The 17529-nt window shown below is 56.4% G+C and overlaps 2 protein-coding genes and 1 non-coding gene across 3 annotated transcripts in view; 1 reads left to right on the forward strand and 2 right to left on the reverse strand.

Annotated features, from left to right (window-relative positions):
- Positions 1-5476, reverse strand: part of Pcgf2 (polycomb group ring finger 2) — a gene marked incomplete at its 3' end in the record, with an annotated part of 9541 nt that extends 4065 nt beyond the window's left edge. The window contains exon 1 of the mRNA XM_023718128.1: positions 5364-5476. The remainder of the gene's footprint in view (positions 1-5363) is intronic.
- Positions 5477-8218: 2742 nt separating this feature from the next.
- On the reverse strand, positions 8219-8292 carry Trnan-guu. Its single transcript has one exon. It is a non-coding gene; the product is annotated as a tRNA-Asn (tRNA).
- Positions 8293-9088: 796 nt separating this feature from the next.
- On the forward strand, positions 9089-17373 carry Psmb3 (proteasome subunit beta 3). Its single transcript, XM_023718091.1, has 6 exons — positions 9089-9197; positions 9483-9667; positions 12754-12861; positions 15565-15742; positions 16622-16716; positions 17264-17373. The coding sequence occupies exons 1-6, from the start codon at positions 9195-9197 to the stop codon at positions 17310-17312; spliced, it is 618 nt and encodes a 205-aa protein (XP_023573859.1). The 5' UTR covers positions 9089-9194; the 3' UTR covers positions 17313-17373.
- The last annotated feature ends 156 nt before the right edge of the window (positions 17374-17529 follow it).

Raw genomic sequence — 17529 nt, forward strand, 5'->3', positions numbered from 1 at the left:
AAAAAAAAAAAAATCCCCAGTCTGGCCATAAGAAAGAAAACTCTACAGGGGCTGTGGGGCTGTGGGGTAGGCACAAAACTGAGAAGGGTGCTTGGGCTTGAACCCAGAGCCTTGTATATATTAAGCAACTACTCTGCCCCAAGCTAGCCCCTGCCTAGTTTTTAAAACATCTCCTCCATCCCCATCCCCATCAAGTGGCCAAGTGGTTATGGAGTAAGAAGCTCTAGGAATAGCCATAATAAGCCCCTGCCTTTGACCTTAAGGAATCCAAGGGGAGAAGTCTCCCACCCCTGCCACCCCAATAGCCGGCTCCTGGGCCACACAGTGAGGCCTCTCCTTTCTGCTCCAGGAAGCCTCCCTGAAAATGCCATGGCCTGACCACCCGAGGAGGGAGGTGACACGCACTGTTAAGTCACTGGCTGTGTGTGCAGCCCTCACCTTAGCACCACGCTCCTCTGAAGCTGCCAGGTACAGGCAGCTCCCTGAAAGCCATTAGGCACTGACCGCTTGGCTCCCATGCCTGGCACCCAGGTGGCACAGAGGATGCCCCTCCCATGCCCCAGGCTGGGAACACTCAACTTGAGCTCCACCCTGCAGTCCAGGAGCCCAGGCCAATATGACTGTGAGTGCCCTGGGCATGGGAATCCCTTCCCCTGCACCTAGCCACTGGGCAGTGCCCACAAGCACACATATCCAGGGCCTCCCTTCTATGCACAAGAGGAATTTCCCCATACAGGCACTGTCACCATTTCCAGCCCTGGGGACCCAGGTGCTACCTGTCCCCAACTTGCCCAAGCCCTGGCCAGGATGGCAGGGCCGAGATGTCTACCTGGGGCAGTCCCAAATGTGCCTCAGTGCCAATGCCTCGGGATAGATCCAACCTGTGGCCAGACAGCCAGGCCACCTTCCTTTTCCTTTTCCCAGCAAGAAAGCCCAGGGAGGGACGTGGGACAGTAGCCAAGCCCCAGCAGTTCCTTTAGCACTAGCTCACACCCTTCTCTCTTCCAGAAAGATTTCTAAAGCCACAACCCTGAGTTCTGGAGGACACAAAATTCACAGCCAGGATCAGCAGTTTCTATAGAGACCCCAGGATGAGTCTGGCTAGGTCCCAAACAGCCAGCAGAAGCCCAGGGCACCTGGCCAGAGACAGAGCAGCAGAGAGACACAAAGGGCACACGTGGGAGAAAGACCAAAATGCAGTGTGACAGAGGGGGGACCAGGAAGCGAGAGGCAGCTGCGGGACCCAGCAGTCCCAGCCTGAGCAAGGAGAGGAGGCTCTGCCCCACACAGGGTGGCCTTGGCCAGCCCTCCCTGCATGGGTTCCCTGTACAATTACCCAGGAGGCCGCTGGCTACTCCACTGTTTGGGGGTTTCCATAGTAACCCTGTCCCTGGCAAGATGCCCAAATATTATTACAACCATCCCAAGGAGAGAACAACTTCTGTCTCTGGAGTGTGTGGGATCCCCACCGCGTGCGGATGTGTCATCGGGGCCGCAGACACTCAGTGTGGCTGCGTCCAGATGTGTCTGCAGGATATGCGTGAGACACACGGCAGACTGGGTGAGCAACACACCCAAGCCCCCTACGCACCGCAGGCTCTTCACACCGCCTCAGCTGCCTCATTCAAACTCTTTTGTGTTTGCAAAACACTTAGGTCCACACAGGCGCCCCCACCGCACGTGGCTGCACCCCTCACCCTCTACCTCCGATCAGAAATAAGACTACTCCCGGCCCCCCAGGCTCCTCCGGACCAGGAGGAAAGCGGCAGCGCACCTCCTGCTCCCCCTCCCATCCCAGGAGACAGCGGAAGGCCACCTCGGGGTGGGGGTGGAGGAAGCACTGATTGGCTTCTCACCTGATTGCCATGGTTACCCGCGGAGCCTGCCAGCAGGAGCTGGAGAGCCGCGTAAACAGGAGCCGCTTCCCCAGAGCATCCCTTCCCCCGCTCCCCGCGGAGCAGGGGCCACTTTCCTTCCTGACATCCAGGTCCACCCGGGGGTGGGTGTGCAGTGGGAAGAACTGTGCCATTACAGGGGACAGGATAGGATGGGGGAGACTTGGGGGAAAAGAGACAGCTTCCCAAAACCAGAAAAAAGGTCAGAGGCCATTTGGAAGTGACCTCAGGGAAGTGCAGGGGTGCTTTATTGGTGGGGAGGGTTACTGGGGAATGAACCCAGAGTCTTGCACGGAACTACATCCGGAGCCCTTTAAAAAAAATGAGGGGGGGGGGCAGAGTCTAGCTAAGATGCTAAATCACCCAAAGTGGGTTTGAACTTGGGATCTTCCTGCCTCAGGCTCCAAGACAGCTGGGACAATAGGTGTGTGACAGATAAGGGGGCATTTAACAAGCCAAGCTGGTTCTTTTTTTTTTTGAGAAGATGTGTCACTATACAGCTCAGACTGGTGGTAAACTCACTAGGCAGCCTAGGCTGGCCTCAGCCTCACAGTGATCCTCTTGCCTCAGCCTCTTGAGGGCCAAGATTCAGCATGCACCAAAACACCAGCTACCGTGAAGGGTTCTAGATCTGCCTGTCTTTCTCCCTGCATTTGGCTCAGCCTCTGCCCCACATGGGTCCAGAACCCTCAATATCTTCTGCCCCCCATGAATGCCACGGGCTCCTTAGGTGGTGCCAGCTGGGAAAGCTGTCAGCATCCAGTCCTGACTCCTCAGCACCCCTCCAAGTGCCTCTGCAGAGCTCCCACACCTCTTTCCTCCTGACCCCTGGTCCCAAGGAGGCCTCGCCTGTCATCACCTCACTGTCCCCTGGACAACGGCTCCTGCTGGCTCGCCCTGCCTTCTTGCTAGTCTCCTGATGTTGGAAGAGTCACTCAAGGTCACACTAATCTCCATAGAAGAGGTGGAAGCGATCTTAGGGTGATTTGTCTAATGCCACAAAGGCCACACAGCGCAGTGTGGCCCTGGGACAAGACTCTGCCTGCCTCCTGCTCAGGTGCTTTTTCTAGGCTGCTGGGCTAGGAGGACTCCCAACAGGCTGCTAAACCCCATCAGGTGGGCGGTGGTTACCTAGCGGAGACCATGGGATGAACCTTCCAGGAGGGAGGGGGGTCCCATCTGGCGACCACAAGACCCTCAGCATCCACTCTGCCTTAAAGGAGGCAGAGCAGGCAGCTGAGGCAAGACCAGGCCAGCGAGCCCAACAGCCCAGGCCCTACTCTGAACCTCTCCCAGCTCTGAGGCCCCAGATTCTCAGCTGGGACACAACACTGTAACTCTCAACTTACTCTTCCCTGATCTTTTTTTTTTGGCAGACCTGGGGAATGAACTCAGGCCCTTGCGCTTGACAGGCAAGCGCTTGTTCTACGGAGCCATCTCCCCAAGACCCCGATTTTGATTTTTTTTTTTTTTTTTTTTTCCTCAGTACTAGAGGTTGAACCCAGGACCTGTATCTCTGGTCCTTTTTTAAATTTTGAGATAGATCCTCACTAAATCATTAAGTTCCCACGGCTAGGCTCAAGCTTGTGACCCTCCTGTTTTAGCCTCCTAGACTGCTGGAATCACAGCTGTGCATCATGCCAGGCTTTCCCCAGTCCTGGCTATTGGCTCAGGGCTCTGCTGCCTCATCTGTGTACCCCACAACACACACACAAAAGGAACAAGGCCTCAGGCTTCCTGAACCTGAGCTTTGGGTGATCTACCCTACCCTTCCTTTCCCATCTGTCAGCAGCCTAAGATCAAAGACAAACCCCCCAAATCTACACGCAGAGCAACAAATTGCCGGACACGCCCCCTCCATCTATCTGCAACACACAGGGCTAGGCATATTCCAAACCACACGTGCACACCCAGCCCACCCTATCCCCGCTTGAAACCATCCTTTTGTGTGTCCCTGGTTCTCCCAGAGTAAATTAGAACCTTCGGTTTCCGGCAACAAAGGCAGCTCAGCTGCCACCCCTTTGGGGCGGCACTGACCTGCACAAAGATGCAACCTTTTCCTGTTCAGGCTCTCTCTGTTCCCAAGGCAACGGCCGCATCAACTAAGGTCTCTCCGGGAAGCTGAGACAGCCGCGCTCCCCTTCCTGCCCACCAGCTATGACTTCAACTTGAACCGGACCGGGAGGAGACCCTGAGCTGGATCCTGAGGTGTGTTTCCTGCTTCTTTCCAACACGTTTCGAAGGCCTCGAGCCCCAACCTCAAACCAGGGGGATCCCCTGGGACCACCTCCCCAACCCCCCCCCCAAAAAAAAACCTCTAACAGAGCTGGCTTTATAGTTTTTCTCCAAGAACTGTGGTAATAACACCTCGCGGGCGAGGTGGAGGAGGGCCGGATCTGAGTTTTAGGAACAGCGCGAAACGTGAGAGGCCAGAGTAGGAGGCCCCTCCCCGAGGAGACTTGAGGCAGCGTGGGGGGACGGAGCTGGGGCTCGGGGAGACAAAGACCCCAGGAAAGTCCGGGGACTACTTCTCTAAGATTTCTAGGCAAATTCGCCCACCTCCGGGAGCCTCCAACCCACCTCCTGGAACTGGACTGGAGGAATTCCAGGCAGAAGGGGGCGGGAGAAGGAAGGGGCGTGCCCCAGCCGGAAGAGCCAGGGGTCCCCGGCCTCAGGGCTAGCAGCCGCAGGACCAGAGGGGGAAGGCGGGGAGAGCTCCCCAGACCCCACACACACATTCGGTCCCCCGATGGGGATGGGGGACGGTACAATAACCTCTCCAGGAGCCCAGGCCAAGGGTCGGAAAGCCCCTGACCCGCTGCCCGCGCCCCCATCCCTGGAGCCAAACTTTCGGCGAGGCCTCTGGAGGGGTCGGCGAGAGGACGGGACGCCCTGCCCAGGGACCTGGGAAAGGGACCGCTGGGGGAAGCGTCCCGAAGAGCGGACCCCGGCAGGGAAGCGCGCCCTCCTCCGGCCTCGTGGCCACCAGAAAGCCCGGTCCCGGGCTCCCCAACGCAAGTCCGCGCGCGTCCGCGGCGCCCCTTGCCCACAGAAGGCGCCCCCTGCCCGGACCTTTAGGGGTCACCGGCTGGAGCCAGGGGGCGCGCGGGCTCGTGGGGAGGTGCGCAGGGCTGAGGGCCACCCCAGCGTGTCCCCCCGGAGCCCTCGGGGACGCCCGAGACCCTCCCCCTCGCCACCTCGGGCTCTGGGTCGCCCTGGGGCTGCCGCACAAAGAGGAGGTGGTCGAGGGCGACGCCGATCCGCGGAGAGGGGAATCCGCTTCGGCCATCTTGGAAGGAGGAGAGGCGAGGGACGGAAAGAGGGGAGAAAGGCTGGCGTGGGCCGGGGGCGCGGGCGGCGGGCGCGGCCCGGCGGGGCTCCCGCGGGGCTCCGGAGCAGGGCGGGCCGGCCCGGGCGTCTCCATCCCGACGGCCGCGGGCGGGAGCCGGGCAGACGCGGGTTCCTTACCTGGGCTCAGGGTCCGGCGGGTCCCGGGGGATGGGAGGGAGGGAGGGAGGGGAGGGGGCCGCCGCCGGGTCGCTCGCCAGGCGCGGGAGGGAGAAGCCCGCGGCCAGAAAGGAGTTTGCGAGCGCGGAGGGGTGGGAGGGAGAGAGGGGCGGGGAGGGGACGGGGGAGGGCCCGGCGTGGAGGGACAAAATGGCTTTTTTTCCTCCAGACAGGAGTAGTCCCGCCCACTCCTCACCCACGTGACCTCATTCCTTCAGGGTGTTTGCAGCGAGGAGGGGGAGCGGCTGGCGCGCTGTTCCTCTCGCTAGGCTCGGGGACCCCAAATCAGGACGATCCCCCTCCTATCCACACGGCCCCCCTGGACCTGAAGGGTAGATCCTGTCCAGTAATTATGCGAGCCTCTCTTCTCCAAAACGCGCCCCCCGACCGTGCGATTCCCCACCCTAACTGGAAAAGGGGGCGCCAGGAAAATGGTGAATGAGGACCCCGCGGAAATGGGGCTTAAAGCCTCCCTGCCTCGACCTCCCCAAAGGGCGCCTGCAGCCACGCGTGCGGGTGGTTCCCGTCCACTCTGGAGACTCCGAAATTTCGACCTGCAGCTGTGGGCACAGATGGAGGAAACGCACAACGCAGAGCCTTGCGGGTGGGGTGCGGGGTTCGACCTGGAGGGCCCGGGGCGGAGACCCCAGCCTGAGACCGGGAGTGGAGAGCGAAAACTAGCAGGATCGTTGGGCGCTAGGGACCAGGGCGATGGGGCGCCGGCTCAACAGCGGCCCGCGCTTTCCTGGCCTGGCGCAGTTCCCGCACTTTGCGCCCGGCGCGCCCTGCGTCCCTCCCGCCTCGGCCTGGAGCCGCGCTCCGACCTGAGCTTCTGGTCCGAAAGCCAGCACGAGCGTGGGGGCTGGTGGACGGCGCCCAGAAGGCGAATCGATGCTGGTTGGGCGGTGACGGCGAGTCTCGGTGAGGACGGTCGATCCGCTCGTTCGTGTGTGCAAGGCACTCGACACAGCCACCATGACTGACCCTGCTGAGAGCCGACCACCGGCCATACACCCCCCAGGGCGCCCAGCGGGTGTTGGCCTGACCTAGGACTCACGTCTGTTCCCAGGCTCAGGCGCTCCGTCCATTCCCCTCCCTGTCCCCAGGTCTCAGTTCCTGGTTCTAGCCAGTGAGTGACCTCAGCTGAGCCCGGTGAGGCGGGAGGGCAGCAGGCCCGATTCTCGCCTGCAGCTGGTGATCCCCCAGCCCACAGGAGAGATCCCGGAGCACACCGCCCTCTACTCCCCATCCTTCCCCCAGGACAAAGGTCCGAGTGGACCGCGGCCTTCGGCAGGGACACGCCCACTGACGCCCGGCAAGCTCGGCACAGGCCTCCTGGACTCCGCCAAGAAAGACTCGCTTGGTGCGAAGGGGACCCAAAGGAGACCCCAGTGTGCCACTCCAAACCCGTCTCAGGTCCACCTGCCATTGCACAGGCACTCAGGATGACCTCTTGGTGCTGGTAGAAAAGACAGTGTCATCCGATTAATCCTAGAGAGCTGGCTACCCAGGCGAGCCACCATGCTGAACAAAGAGGGTGGGTGGGTACCACTCACTCTCCATACTCTTAATGAGCCTAGGAGCCACCGCTGGAGAGGATATAGTGAAGCCCAACACTGCAATCATTTCTCTCTCAGATGACTGGCCGCATCCCAGGTCTTTAGGGTATTGGGACCTCAGACTCAGCCCGTCCCATACCTGAAGTTCCCTGGTTTCCCAGTTTCTATTCTATGAACCCCGCGATGGGCCAATGTCAAATACTGCAGGTGGCATACAGGGCACACACAGGCCCATTAAGGTGGGTGCACTCAGAATGGTGGCTGAGCACTGGAGGGCACCCCAGAAGCGGCCTCCTTGGAGCCTGGCAGAGCACTGATTCCCAGACTTGTTGTTTTCTAGAAGGCTCCCTGGACCACACTTCTGCAGACACATGTAGGAACTTCGTTCTTCCAGGGGACTGCTACTCCTTTGGGTCTCTGTGCTGTGGCTTAGAGGCACCCCGCCCATGCCAGCACAACTGAGGGTTAGCATTTGGATAAGATCCCTTTAAAAAATGGTGACAGGCCCGGGAGATGGCTCAGTAGGATAAGCGCTTGACTGGCAAATGCAAGGATCTGAGTTCAATCCCTGCTTCCACCAAGGAAAAATAAAAAAAAAAAAAAGGTGACAATAATGCTTTCATGCGTCTTTTACTTCAGTGTCCTTCCCAGCTCTCCTGCCCCTCCAAACAATGTCTTTTGTCAGACTTGTGTGCGCAGCCCCCGTCCCCCGTGTATCTCTTGTTTTACTGGTTTCCTTTCTGGCGCCTCTGTGCAATCACTACCCATCTTTTTTTGGGGGGGGTCTCCTCCCATCCTCCTGCCCATTTCTCTGTCACATCCCCACGTTCCTTCTCTGTGAATCACAGGCCAGTCCCTCTCACTTCTAAATACATCCCTCATTGGTCTGGCTCTTTCTCTTTCTCTTTTCTTTCCTCCCAGATGTGAGATTTTGAGGCTGTAACATCCAGAGACAGACGATAGAGAACGAGTTAACTCCGCTGCAAGTTCATTCTTAATTGGATGGAAAATGTACGGTGAAATGAATCTCACCGAGAGATAAAAACCTTGGTCCTTGGCTTTGGAATTGAGCTCAGGAGCAGAACAGTTTGATGCACGGGACAAACAAATGATCTCATACTTGATAGCAAGGAATTTCCAACAGTAACCTTCTGATTTACTGTAGAAAAAAATCGCTATCATTTATTGTAAAATGCGGTTGCTGAACGGTTGTATTTAAAAACAGCCCCAATCTCTTAAGGAGAAAAATGTAACCTACGTCCCTGGGTGGGCTCGAACCACCAACCTTTCGGTTAACAGCCGAACGCGCTAACCGATTGCGCCACAGAGACTGCGGTGATTACTGGGCTGGCTGAGAGCTGAGTCAATAGGAGGGAGCCCCGTGTGGCGCGGGGCAGGGACTGCAGCTACAAAACCCGGCAAAAAAAAAAAAAAAAAAAAAAAAAAAAAAAATCGTACTCCGGGGAGTTAAGCACAGGACCTGGGCGCGAGTCGCAAGCGGTCGGCGCCTCCTATTCTCGGAGTGCACTTTCTACGTAGAGGGTCGGAATGTTCCTTGTAGGATGATTTGGGACTCGGGGCTACATTAAGTCGACTTGTAGGGAGCTTCCAAAGTACAAACACCGAGGGCCTTCCCTTTGCAGCTGGACCCTTGAGGCCACGGGGCACCCTGGACGCGACATCCTCCCCTCCCTCTCCCAGCATCGTCGGGTTTTACTTGTGGGCGCCTCCCATAAAGCCGGCAAGCGAGTAACCTCTCCTCCAAAGCGCCTGGCTCCCAGGAGCCCTACGCCTTTCTGGAATGAATGGAGCAAAGTGTGTGACTAAGAGGCTCAGCGGAGACTACTGACAAGCGTCACAGCCTTCCTCAGGCCCGGGACGTGGCCCCCACCCAGCCGGGCTTCCCCGGCCCACGTGCCTACCGGCCCCGCCCCCAGCGCCCCGCCCCGAGTCCGGGTCCGCTGCGATCCCGGCATGCACCGGACTCCGGGCTCTTCCGCACTTACAGTGACTGTTCACTTTCCGCTCTCCTCTCCTGCGTTTTGGCTTCTCAACCAAACTACCCCGTACAGCTGAGCGACGGAATTTGCAGCCAATGAAAATCCGAAGTGGCTAGGATGAGTAGGCCGATCAGCCAATGGGGTAAGAGCAAAGGGAACAGCGGAACAGTGAAAGCTGGCGCCGGTGTAGTGGAGTTGCAGAGGCGGACAAGGGGATCAAGTCTACTGCAAGCATGGTGAGAAGGGGCGAGGAAAAGGGGCAGTGTGTAGGAGTTCCGACACAGGAGGGGGGTATGGCAGGCTAAGGGGGCGGAGAGGGCCCGGCGGTCGATAGAAGGAAGAGGCTTCAGTTCGAAGGGAGCGGACGGTGGGAAGGAAGGCTCCTGAGTGCCGTGCAGGCTGCTCCGCGGAGCCCATCTCCGAGCTGGACCTCAGAGCGCCCAGGAGCCCCCACAGTGAAGAGCGGGGCGCGCAGGCCGCTTTGGCCCTTGTCGCTGAGTCTCCCCTCTTTGTGTGCCCAGTCTGTAATGTCCTATAATGGAGGGGCCGTCATGGCCATGAAGGGGAAGAACTGTGTGGCCATCGCCGCAGACAAACGCTTCGGGATCCAGGCGCAGATGGTGACTACGGACTTCCAGAGGATCTTCCCCATGGGGGACCGGCTGTACATCGGCCTGGCCGGGCTCGCCACCGACGTCCAGACAGTGTAAGTGCCAAGGGTCCCCGCCCACACGCAGGCTGCTGCTTGGGCCAGCCTTGCCTGGCACTTGAACCCCCTGGGTCTCGGGCACCTACTGGACACTGCCCATGAGTGAGTCTGAGCCTGTCAGACGCACGCTCAGCATCACCACGTTGCTGTCCCACTTTACAGATGGGAAACTGAGGCTTCTCGGAGAGCATCGTGTGTGAGATGCCAGTTAATGAGAGTTGACCAGAACCAGCTCAGATCTCTCTGGTGCTGTCTGTACCCGTCCCTAAAGGACTTCGGGCGTAGTTGGCTCAAACCGGGGCCTCAGGCAGAGAACCAACTCAGGATGAGGAGGTGTTCGCACACTGCCAGATCAGCTGTCTGCTTGACAGTGGCCGTGTGCTCTGAGAGAAGGGGCAGTCTGAAGAAGCAGGCAGTGGTCCAGATGGCCTGACGCTTGAAGGCTGTGTGCTGATGGTCGTCAGAAAGCAAGGAATTTTTGTTGGTGGGTTTTTTTGGTACTGGAAATTGAATCCAGGATCTTCACACTGAGCCCGTGTTAGGCTGGAACTTGACGACTTCCTACTTCAGCCTCCCAGAGTGCTGGCATTACAGGCCTGTGCCAGCGAGCCTGGCTACACGGGATTTCTGACTGTTATTGCTGAGCAGCCGTGGTGGGTGCTTGGATATTGTGGGGCCAAAGGATTCATTCGTTGAGGTCTTTCTTTCCCCTTGTGCTGTAGATGAAACCCAGGGCCTCTTGAACACTAAGCTTGTCCTCTACCACTGAGCTGCACTCATACCTCCCTGTATTTTTTGTTTGTTTCATGCAATCAGCCCTGGGAATGCAAGGGCTCTGCATCTTCAGATCAACCAACACTGCGTAGAAAATAACTCAGGGAGCCAGGTGTAGCCAGCACTTCGGAGGCTGAGGCAGTTTGCTGTGAGTTTGAGGCCAGCCTGGACTATGTAATGAGACCCTGTCTCAAAAATAAATAAGATTTAGGTGCCTGGGCCTGGAGCTTGGTGGTAGAGTAGGTATCCAGTATGTGGAGGGCCCTGGGTTCAGGTTCTAGCACTAGGGGAAAGAAAAAAAGGTAGGAAGGAAAAAAATCCCCACCTGAGTGATGGGGTTACAGGCATGTGACACCATGCCTGGTGAGTGACTTAGTTTTTTTTTTTTAATTTTTTTTTAACATTTATTTAGTGTGTGTGTGTGTGTGTGTGTGTGTGTGTGTGGCCAGCTCAGCCCACCAGGGGGCACGGCTGGCTCGCATGTGGTGCTGGGGGATCGAACCGCGGTCCCTGTGCTTTGTTAAGCTTGTTCCAAGTAGGTGCTTTAGACCACTGAGCCATCTCTCCAGCCCCTTTGACACTAATTTTTAATTTTTTTTTTTTTTGGTAGGACAGTTTCAATAATTAACACATTGCATACATTCTTCCTAGGGGTTAATTGCTGTACAAGATGTGGACATGATATCCTATTTACAAACACCATCAGAACAAATCCCTCTATTCATTAAGAGAATATAACTATATATCTATTCTAACCGCTTTGAATACACAGATACAAAATGGACATTCATCTGTATCCCCTTTTTTTGTTAAGTTCCGTTATTTGAATATTCTAGGTGTGTAAACTCAGCAAAATATTGTAAAAGAGTCTAGTAGCCCATAATAGTATTGGGTTTTCCACTTGACTGGCAATGTCAGAAATTGTTGACCTGAGTCCCCCACAGCTCAACATAACAGCATGGCTTTGCTTCTTTTTTAAAAAAATTTTTATTTATGTGGGGGGGGCAGCTCAGCCCACCAGGGGGCGGGGCTGGCTGGCATGTGGTGCTGGGGGATTGAACCGCGGTCCCTGTGCTTTGCTAAGCTTGTGTCTAGGTAGGTGCTTTAGACCACTGAGCCATCTCACCAGCCCCGGCTTTACTTCTTATATTTCGTTTTTATACTTTTCTGCTGGATTGACACTAATTTTGACCATACAGAGGAAGTCAGATCAAAATGTCTTGCGGTTAGATCTCAGGGCTGGGAAGATACTGAATGGCAGAGTATGTGGGAAGGGATAATCTGTCATGTTTTCAGAGCAGGACCTTACTTTCACCAGTGGAGAAGGAAGAGAAGTCAAGGAAGAGGAAAAGGATAGGGTAGGATTTTTTTTTTTTTTTTAAGTGGGGGGTCTATTTGAGACAGAGTCTCACTGTGCTGTTCAGGTTGCCTTGAGCTCACTTTGTAGCTAGCCCAGGTTGGTCTTGAACTCGAAACAATCATCCTGCCTCAGCCTCATGAGTGTTGGGATTACAGGTGTGTGCCACCATGCCTGGCTCATCAGGAGAGGGACTGTGTGGTCTCAGGAGGCTGGTGGCCTCAGGAGCACTATTCCTTCAGTTCATAAAACACTGAGCCTGGCACCATGGTGTGCACCTGTAATCCCAGCACTTGGGAGGCTGAGGCAGGAGGATTTCAAGTTTAAGCTCAGCCTGGTCAGTTTAGCAACTTTAGTGAGACCATGCCTCAAAGTAAAAAAAAAAATTTAGAAAAGGACTGGGGATGTAGCAATGTGAAGGTATTGGGTTCAATCCCAGTATTGTAGTAAGCAAACAAAAGGCTGAGAGAGAACTGGGCATATTGGGAGGCTGAGGCAAGAGGACCGGTATGGGTTTGAGGCCAGCCTAGACTACACAGTAAGGATCCTGTCTGAAAAAAGAGAGGGCTAAAAGGGTCCACAAATGGGGCTGAAGCCACCACAGAGTATTCTCTCATTTCCTGTAAAGCTCCGGTGTGTGAGGAGCAGAACTTCGTGAGGCAGAGCCTGGCTCACCCTCTCGCCTGTCCTGCCAGAGTTGGGAACTTGGCCCTCTGTGCCTTCTGCAGTCCCCATGTGCCCTGCCTTCTCTTTGGGGGACTCTTCCTGCAGGAAGCAAACACTCATTTCACTGGGCCTCCATTTCCTTGCCTGGAGTAGGCCACTGAAGTCAGCCCTGAGGCTCTGCTCTTCAGCCTGGGAGTCCTTGCTCTGGCCTGGTGGGCCTTGAGAGCTGGTGGCTCTGAAGTGGCCCTGGTTGAGGGCTGGTGACATCCTTCCTTCCTCCCCCCAGTGCACAGCGCCTCAAGTTCCGGCTGAACCTGTATGAGCTGAAGGAGGGGCGGCAGATCAAGCCCTACACCCTCATGAGCATGGTGGCCAACCTGCTGTACGAGAGGCGGTGAGTGGGGTGTGGCCCAGGACCTGGGGTCACAGCACAGGGAGCAGGGAACCCTGAAGGGCGTTCCTCTTCCACTTCCGGTTCTTATTGGCAGGGCTTTCTTTTTTCTGGGTCTAACAACCAAATAGGCCTGAAGTGACTTACTTCAGAAGAAGGCCAGGGCCACTGCAGTAGTGATGATGTGCACCTGTCATCCCGGCTGCTCAGGAGGCTGAGGCAGGAAGATCAAAAGTTTAAGCCTGGCATCCTAACAATTTAGGGAGACCTTGCCTCAGAATAAAAAAGGTTGAGGTGTAGCTCAGTAATAGAATGCCTGCCTAGCATGCACGAGACCCTGGGTTCATCCCTAAAACCACAAAAAACAAACAGAAACAAAGATGGCAAGGGAAACACATAGCAGTGAATCTCCTTGTTGTCCCACAAGGAATGTTTGGGGGCTCAGCCAGGAGCCACCCCAGCTCTCAGCATCACGAGCGCCACCTCACTGCCTGCAGAGGGGCCTTGGCAAAGGTTGGCTTTCTCAGGACAGTGTAGCACTGAGGCTGGGTGGAATGGAAGGGACTCAGCTCTGCACCCGTCCCAGCAAAACGGCTGGGCGGCCAGGGTGCGAGTTTAGTGTCTTTTGTTTCCTTTTTTTTTAAACCTTTTTTTTTTGCAGAACCTGGGATTAAACTCAGGCTCTTGCGCTTGCCAGGGAAGCACTTATTCTACTGAACTATCTCCCCAACCCACTTATTTATTTATTTATGTATTTGTATTTTAGGGAAGGGTCTCCAGTATGTTCATGATCTCACTACTAGATGAGACTCGTAGTGATCCGCCTGTTTACAGCCTCCCAAGAGCTGGGATTACAGGCATGTGCCACCATGCCCAGTCTCAATTGCCATCTCAGCTTGCCTTGCACGAGGGGCTGGCACAGGCAAGGCAGGCCAGGATATCAAACCCCGGCCCCTAAGCCTGCTTGCAGGCACTTGAATCCACTGAGCTGTTTGGCCAGCCCATAACATTTAAGTTTGAAATAGTTTTAGATTTCACAGAAAGGTTATATGCCAGGCGTGGTGGCATACACCTGTCATCCCAGCACTCAAGAGGCTGAGGCAGGAGGATCTTTGTAACTTCAAGGCCAACCTGGGCTACATACTGAGGCTCTGTCTCAAAAACAAGACAAACAACCCCCACCCCCCAAAAAAGGGCTACATCCTCAGCCCTTTTTCTTTTCCTTCTTTTTCTTTTCTTTCTTTTTTTTTTTTTGTATTTTAGGGAAGGTTCCACAGGGTTCTCAGGGTCTTACTGCTAGATCAAACTCATAGTGATCCGCCTGTAATCAGCCTCCCAAGAACTGATTACAGACATATGTCCCCATGCCCAGTCTCAATGGGCCCCAGAGGCGGAGCCGGCATGGGATCCCCGAACCCCAGGCCCCGGGGCCTGCTTGCAGGCACTTTAATCTGCTGAGTTATTTGGCTGGCCCACCTTTTTCTTAACTTTTCTGTTCAAAGACAGGGTCTTGCTAAGTTTCCCAGGTGGGACTTGAACTTGTAATCCTTCCAGCTTTCCAGAGTGCTGAGGTTATAGATGTGTGCCACGCGCCCAGCCTAAGTTACTCTTTATAAAGTTAATTCTGAAGATTTGGCCCCCATAAGGTACTGCAGGCCGATGGGACATGGTCAAGGACTGTGTTCGTGTTGAGGCCATGAGCCACGGGTGAGTGTGTACTTTGTATTAAAGATCTCTGAGGCTGATTCTCCTCAGAGCTCAGTGTCTAGAACAAGTTTTTTATTTATTTATTTATTTATTTATTTATTTATTTATTTTTGCGGAACCGGGGCTTGAACTCCGACCCTTGCGCATAGTCTACTGAGCCGTCTCCCCGGCCCCTAGAACAAGGTTTTGGAAAGCTGCCCTCCACCGTTCATGGGCCATGGGATTGGCTCAACTCACTGAGTTCAGAACAAAACTTCAGTGAGTAACTTTTCTGTTGAATTTTGTTTTTCAGTGTTTTTCCTACAAAGAGCCTCTGACACTCCCTGAAGGAGTGGAGGTTTCGCTGAGATCTACTCTCACCGAAGTGGATCTAGCGAGAAAGTAGGGCCTGGGGTGTAGCGCAGCAGCACAAGAGCCCGCGTGGCAAACGCAACGTCCTGAGTTTAGTTCCCAGTACCAAAAACGAGGAAAGTAGCCAGATGTGAGCACCTGGCCTGCAGTCCCAGATGCGAGGTCTCCGGTTCTGGGATGTGCCTGTGTGTGTCTCTGTCAGTGTACAAAACTAATCATTTCTGATCCATGATAAAAAGCTTCCCTGTTGACCTTTCTAACTATGACCTTGGTAACTTTGCCCTTGGCCAGAACTCAGAATTGAAAAATGAAATGAAGGAACAGCAAGCCAAAGAAAAAACAGGAGTGCAGAGCGGTGGGGGGATGGGAGGGAGGGGGGAGCCGACTTCCCCAGAGGAGGAGGGCCAGAGGAGGAGGAGGGCTGGAGGAGGAGGAGGGCTGGAGGAGGAGGGCCGGGGGAGGAGGAGGAGGAGGAGGGCCCGAGGAGGAAGAGGAGGAGGGCCGGAGGAGGAGGAGGAAGAGGGCTGGAGGAGGAGGGCCGGAGGAGGCCCCAAGGAGTCCCCGAGGGTTCCTGAGTAGCTGGTGGGGTGGGGCAGCTGGCCAGCCCAGGCAGCGCTGACCTCCGCTTCCTCTACCTGGACCCCACAGGTTCGGCCCCTACTACACGGAGCCCGTCATCGCGGGGCTGGACCCCAAGACCTTCAAGCCCTTCATTTGCTCCCTGGACCTCATCGGCTGCCCCATGGTGACTGATGATTTTGTCGTGAGCGGCACATGCTCGGAGCAGATGTACGGGATGTGCGAGTCCCTGTGGGAGCCCAACATGGTAAGCTGCTGGCTTGGGGGCGGTGGGGGTGCCGGGCAGCGGCTTCCAGCTTGGAAGCCTGCTCAGCGTGGCGCTTGGCTCACGTGAGGCAGTGCCTCTCACTGGCTGCTGTCCCTCAGCTGTGGAGAGGGTCCCCAGGGGACCCACCCACCGAGCCTCGCCATGGAAGGTGGCTGCTGGCACAGGTCAGCTGCAGAGCACAGTGCTGTGAGTGGGAAGGAGAGGGCTTGTGGCAGGGGGTGGAGCCTGAGCAAAGAAGGCCTGCTGGGGACCCCAGAGGGGCAGGGGGTGGGTGTGGAGGCTGGAGATGCAGCGCAGTGGGACTTCAAGAGGCCTTGAATGCTGTGCCAAGGAGTCTGAGTGCTTCCTTCAGTGAGTCAGAGGCCTGCAGCCGGTGCCTGGCCTTGTCACCTGCAGGAGGCACTGAGGCCCCAGAGTGAAGGCAGTGGCATTGGGAACAGGAGGGCTGGCAGAGTCTGAGAACCTGGTCCCTTAAGCCCCGGGTGCAGGAGGCAGAAGTGCAGGGACCACACGGGTCCTACTCAGCCGCCAGGGCGGGGCAGCAGGGGTGGGCCCATGCACAGGAAGGTTGGGGTTTCAGGCACCCGGGCGGGCATTCAGGGAGTCTGCCACGCTCTGTGGAAGGACACGCTGAGCTCAGCGAGGGGACGTCCTTCTCACCCAAGGTCGGCTGTCAGCAGAGAAAATGCAGGCTTGGACCCTTCGTGAAGTCCTGTTCCTAGGAAGTAGCCCACATGCATCCAGCCTCCAGGAAATGTCCCTTGCACCGGTCACCCCAGGGCCAGGGCTAGGGATGTAGGCCCGAGAGCAGGGCTTGGGGCAGCTAAGCAGGCTCCACAAGGCTGGGGTGCATTGCAGGACCCGGAGCACCTGTTTGAGACCATCTCCCAAGCCATGCTGAACGCCGTGGACCGTGACGCGGTGTCTGGCATGGGCGTTGTTGTCCACGTCATGTGAGTAGGGTGAGGCAGGTGGGACTGACCTGCATGGATGGCGAGGCCCTGCATGGCACTTGGGACCCCACCTCGGCCCCCTCCAGGGGTGGTTCTTAGGGCTTACCAAGCTTGCTGCACTGGGTTTGGGAACCGACTGCCACCGCTGGCCAGCCCTCTGATGGTTGCGGCCATCACTGTCAGCGGGAACCTGACTGAGCAGGTGTCCTCCCTGGTGTCTGGGCCTGTCCCTCACAACACCTCTTAGCATGAGGAGTGCAGCCGGCCAAGCCGGGCCTTTATGCTCCTGGGGTGACACATGTGGACACTTGTGCGCACATCCCAAGGTGGCCATGGAGCCCTGGTCTGGTGCCATGTGTTTAGACCTAAGGGCTCCTTTCCTCCTTTGGGGACGTCTCAGTCCAGCCCTGAGCCGTGCAGTGGCAGAGGCTCCCATAGGGGGCCTCTCAGGCGGCGTGGGCGTCCTCTGGCGTGGCCCAGGGTTGTGGAGGGAGGTGGGGGCTGTCACTGGCAGCAGCCTCAGTGGCCCTGTGGCTCCTCTCTGCAGTGAGAAGGACAAGATCACCACCAGGACCCTGAAGGCCCGGATGGACTAGGACTGTTCTGGAACTTTTTTTTTCTTTTTCTTTTTTTAAATAAAGTAGCCTTCCATTCTTGTTTTGTCTTTGGTGCTTTTCCACTGCTCTCTCTCCAGGCCCCATACAAAGACCTCGCTCCCTGTTGTCTTGCTGTACGGGGCCTGCACGCACCCTCTGCTGAGGCTGACCTTACTACTGTGCCCCCCAGCAGCTGAACCCCGAGCCCAGTGCAGAG

The sequence above is a fragment of the Octodon degus genome, unplaced genomic scaffold (genome assembly GCF_000260255.1).
Source record: "Octodon degus isolate 3935 unplaced genomic scaffold, OctDeg1.0 scaffold00056, whole genome shotgun sequence".
NCBI lineage: Eukaryota > Metazoa > Chordata > Mammalia > Rodentia > Octodontidae > Octodon > Octodon degus.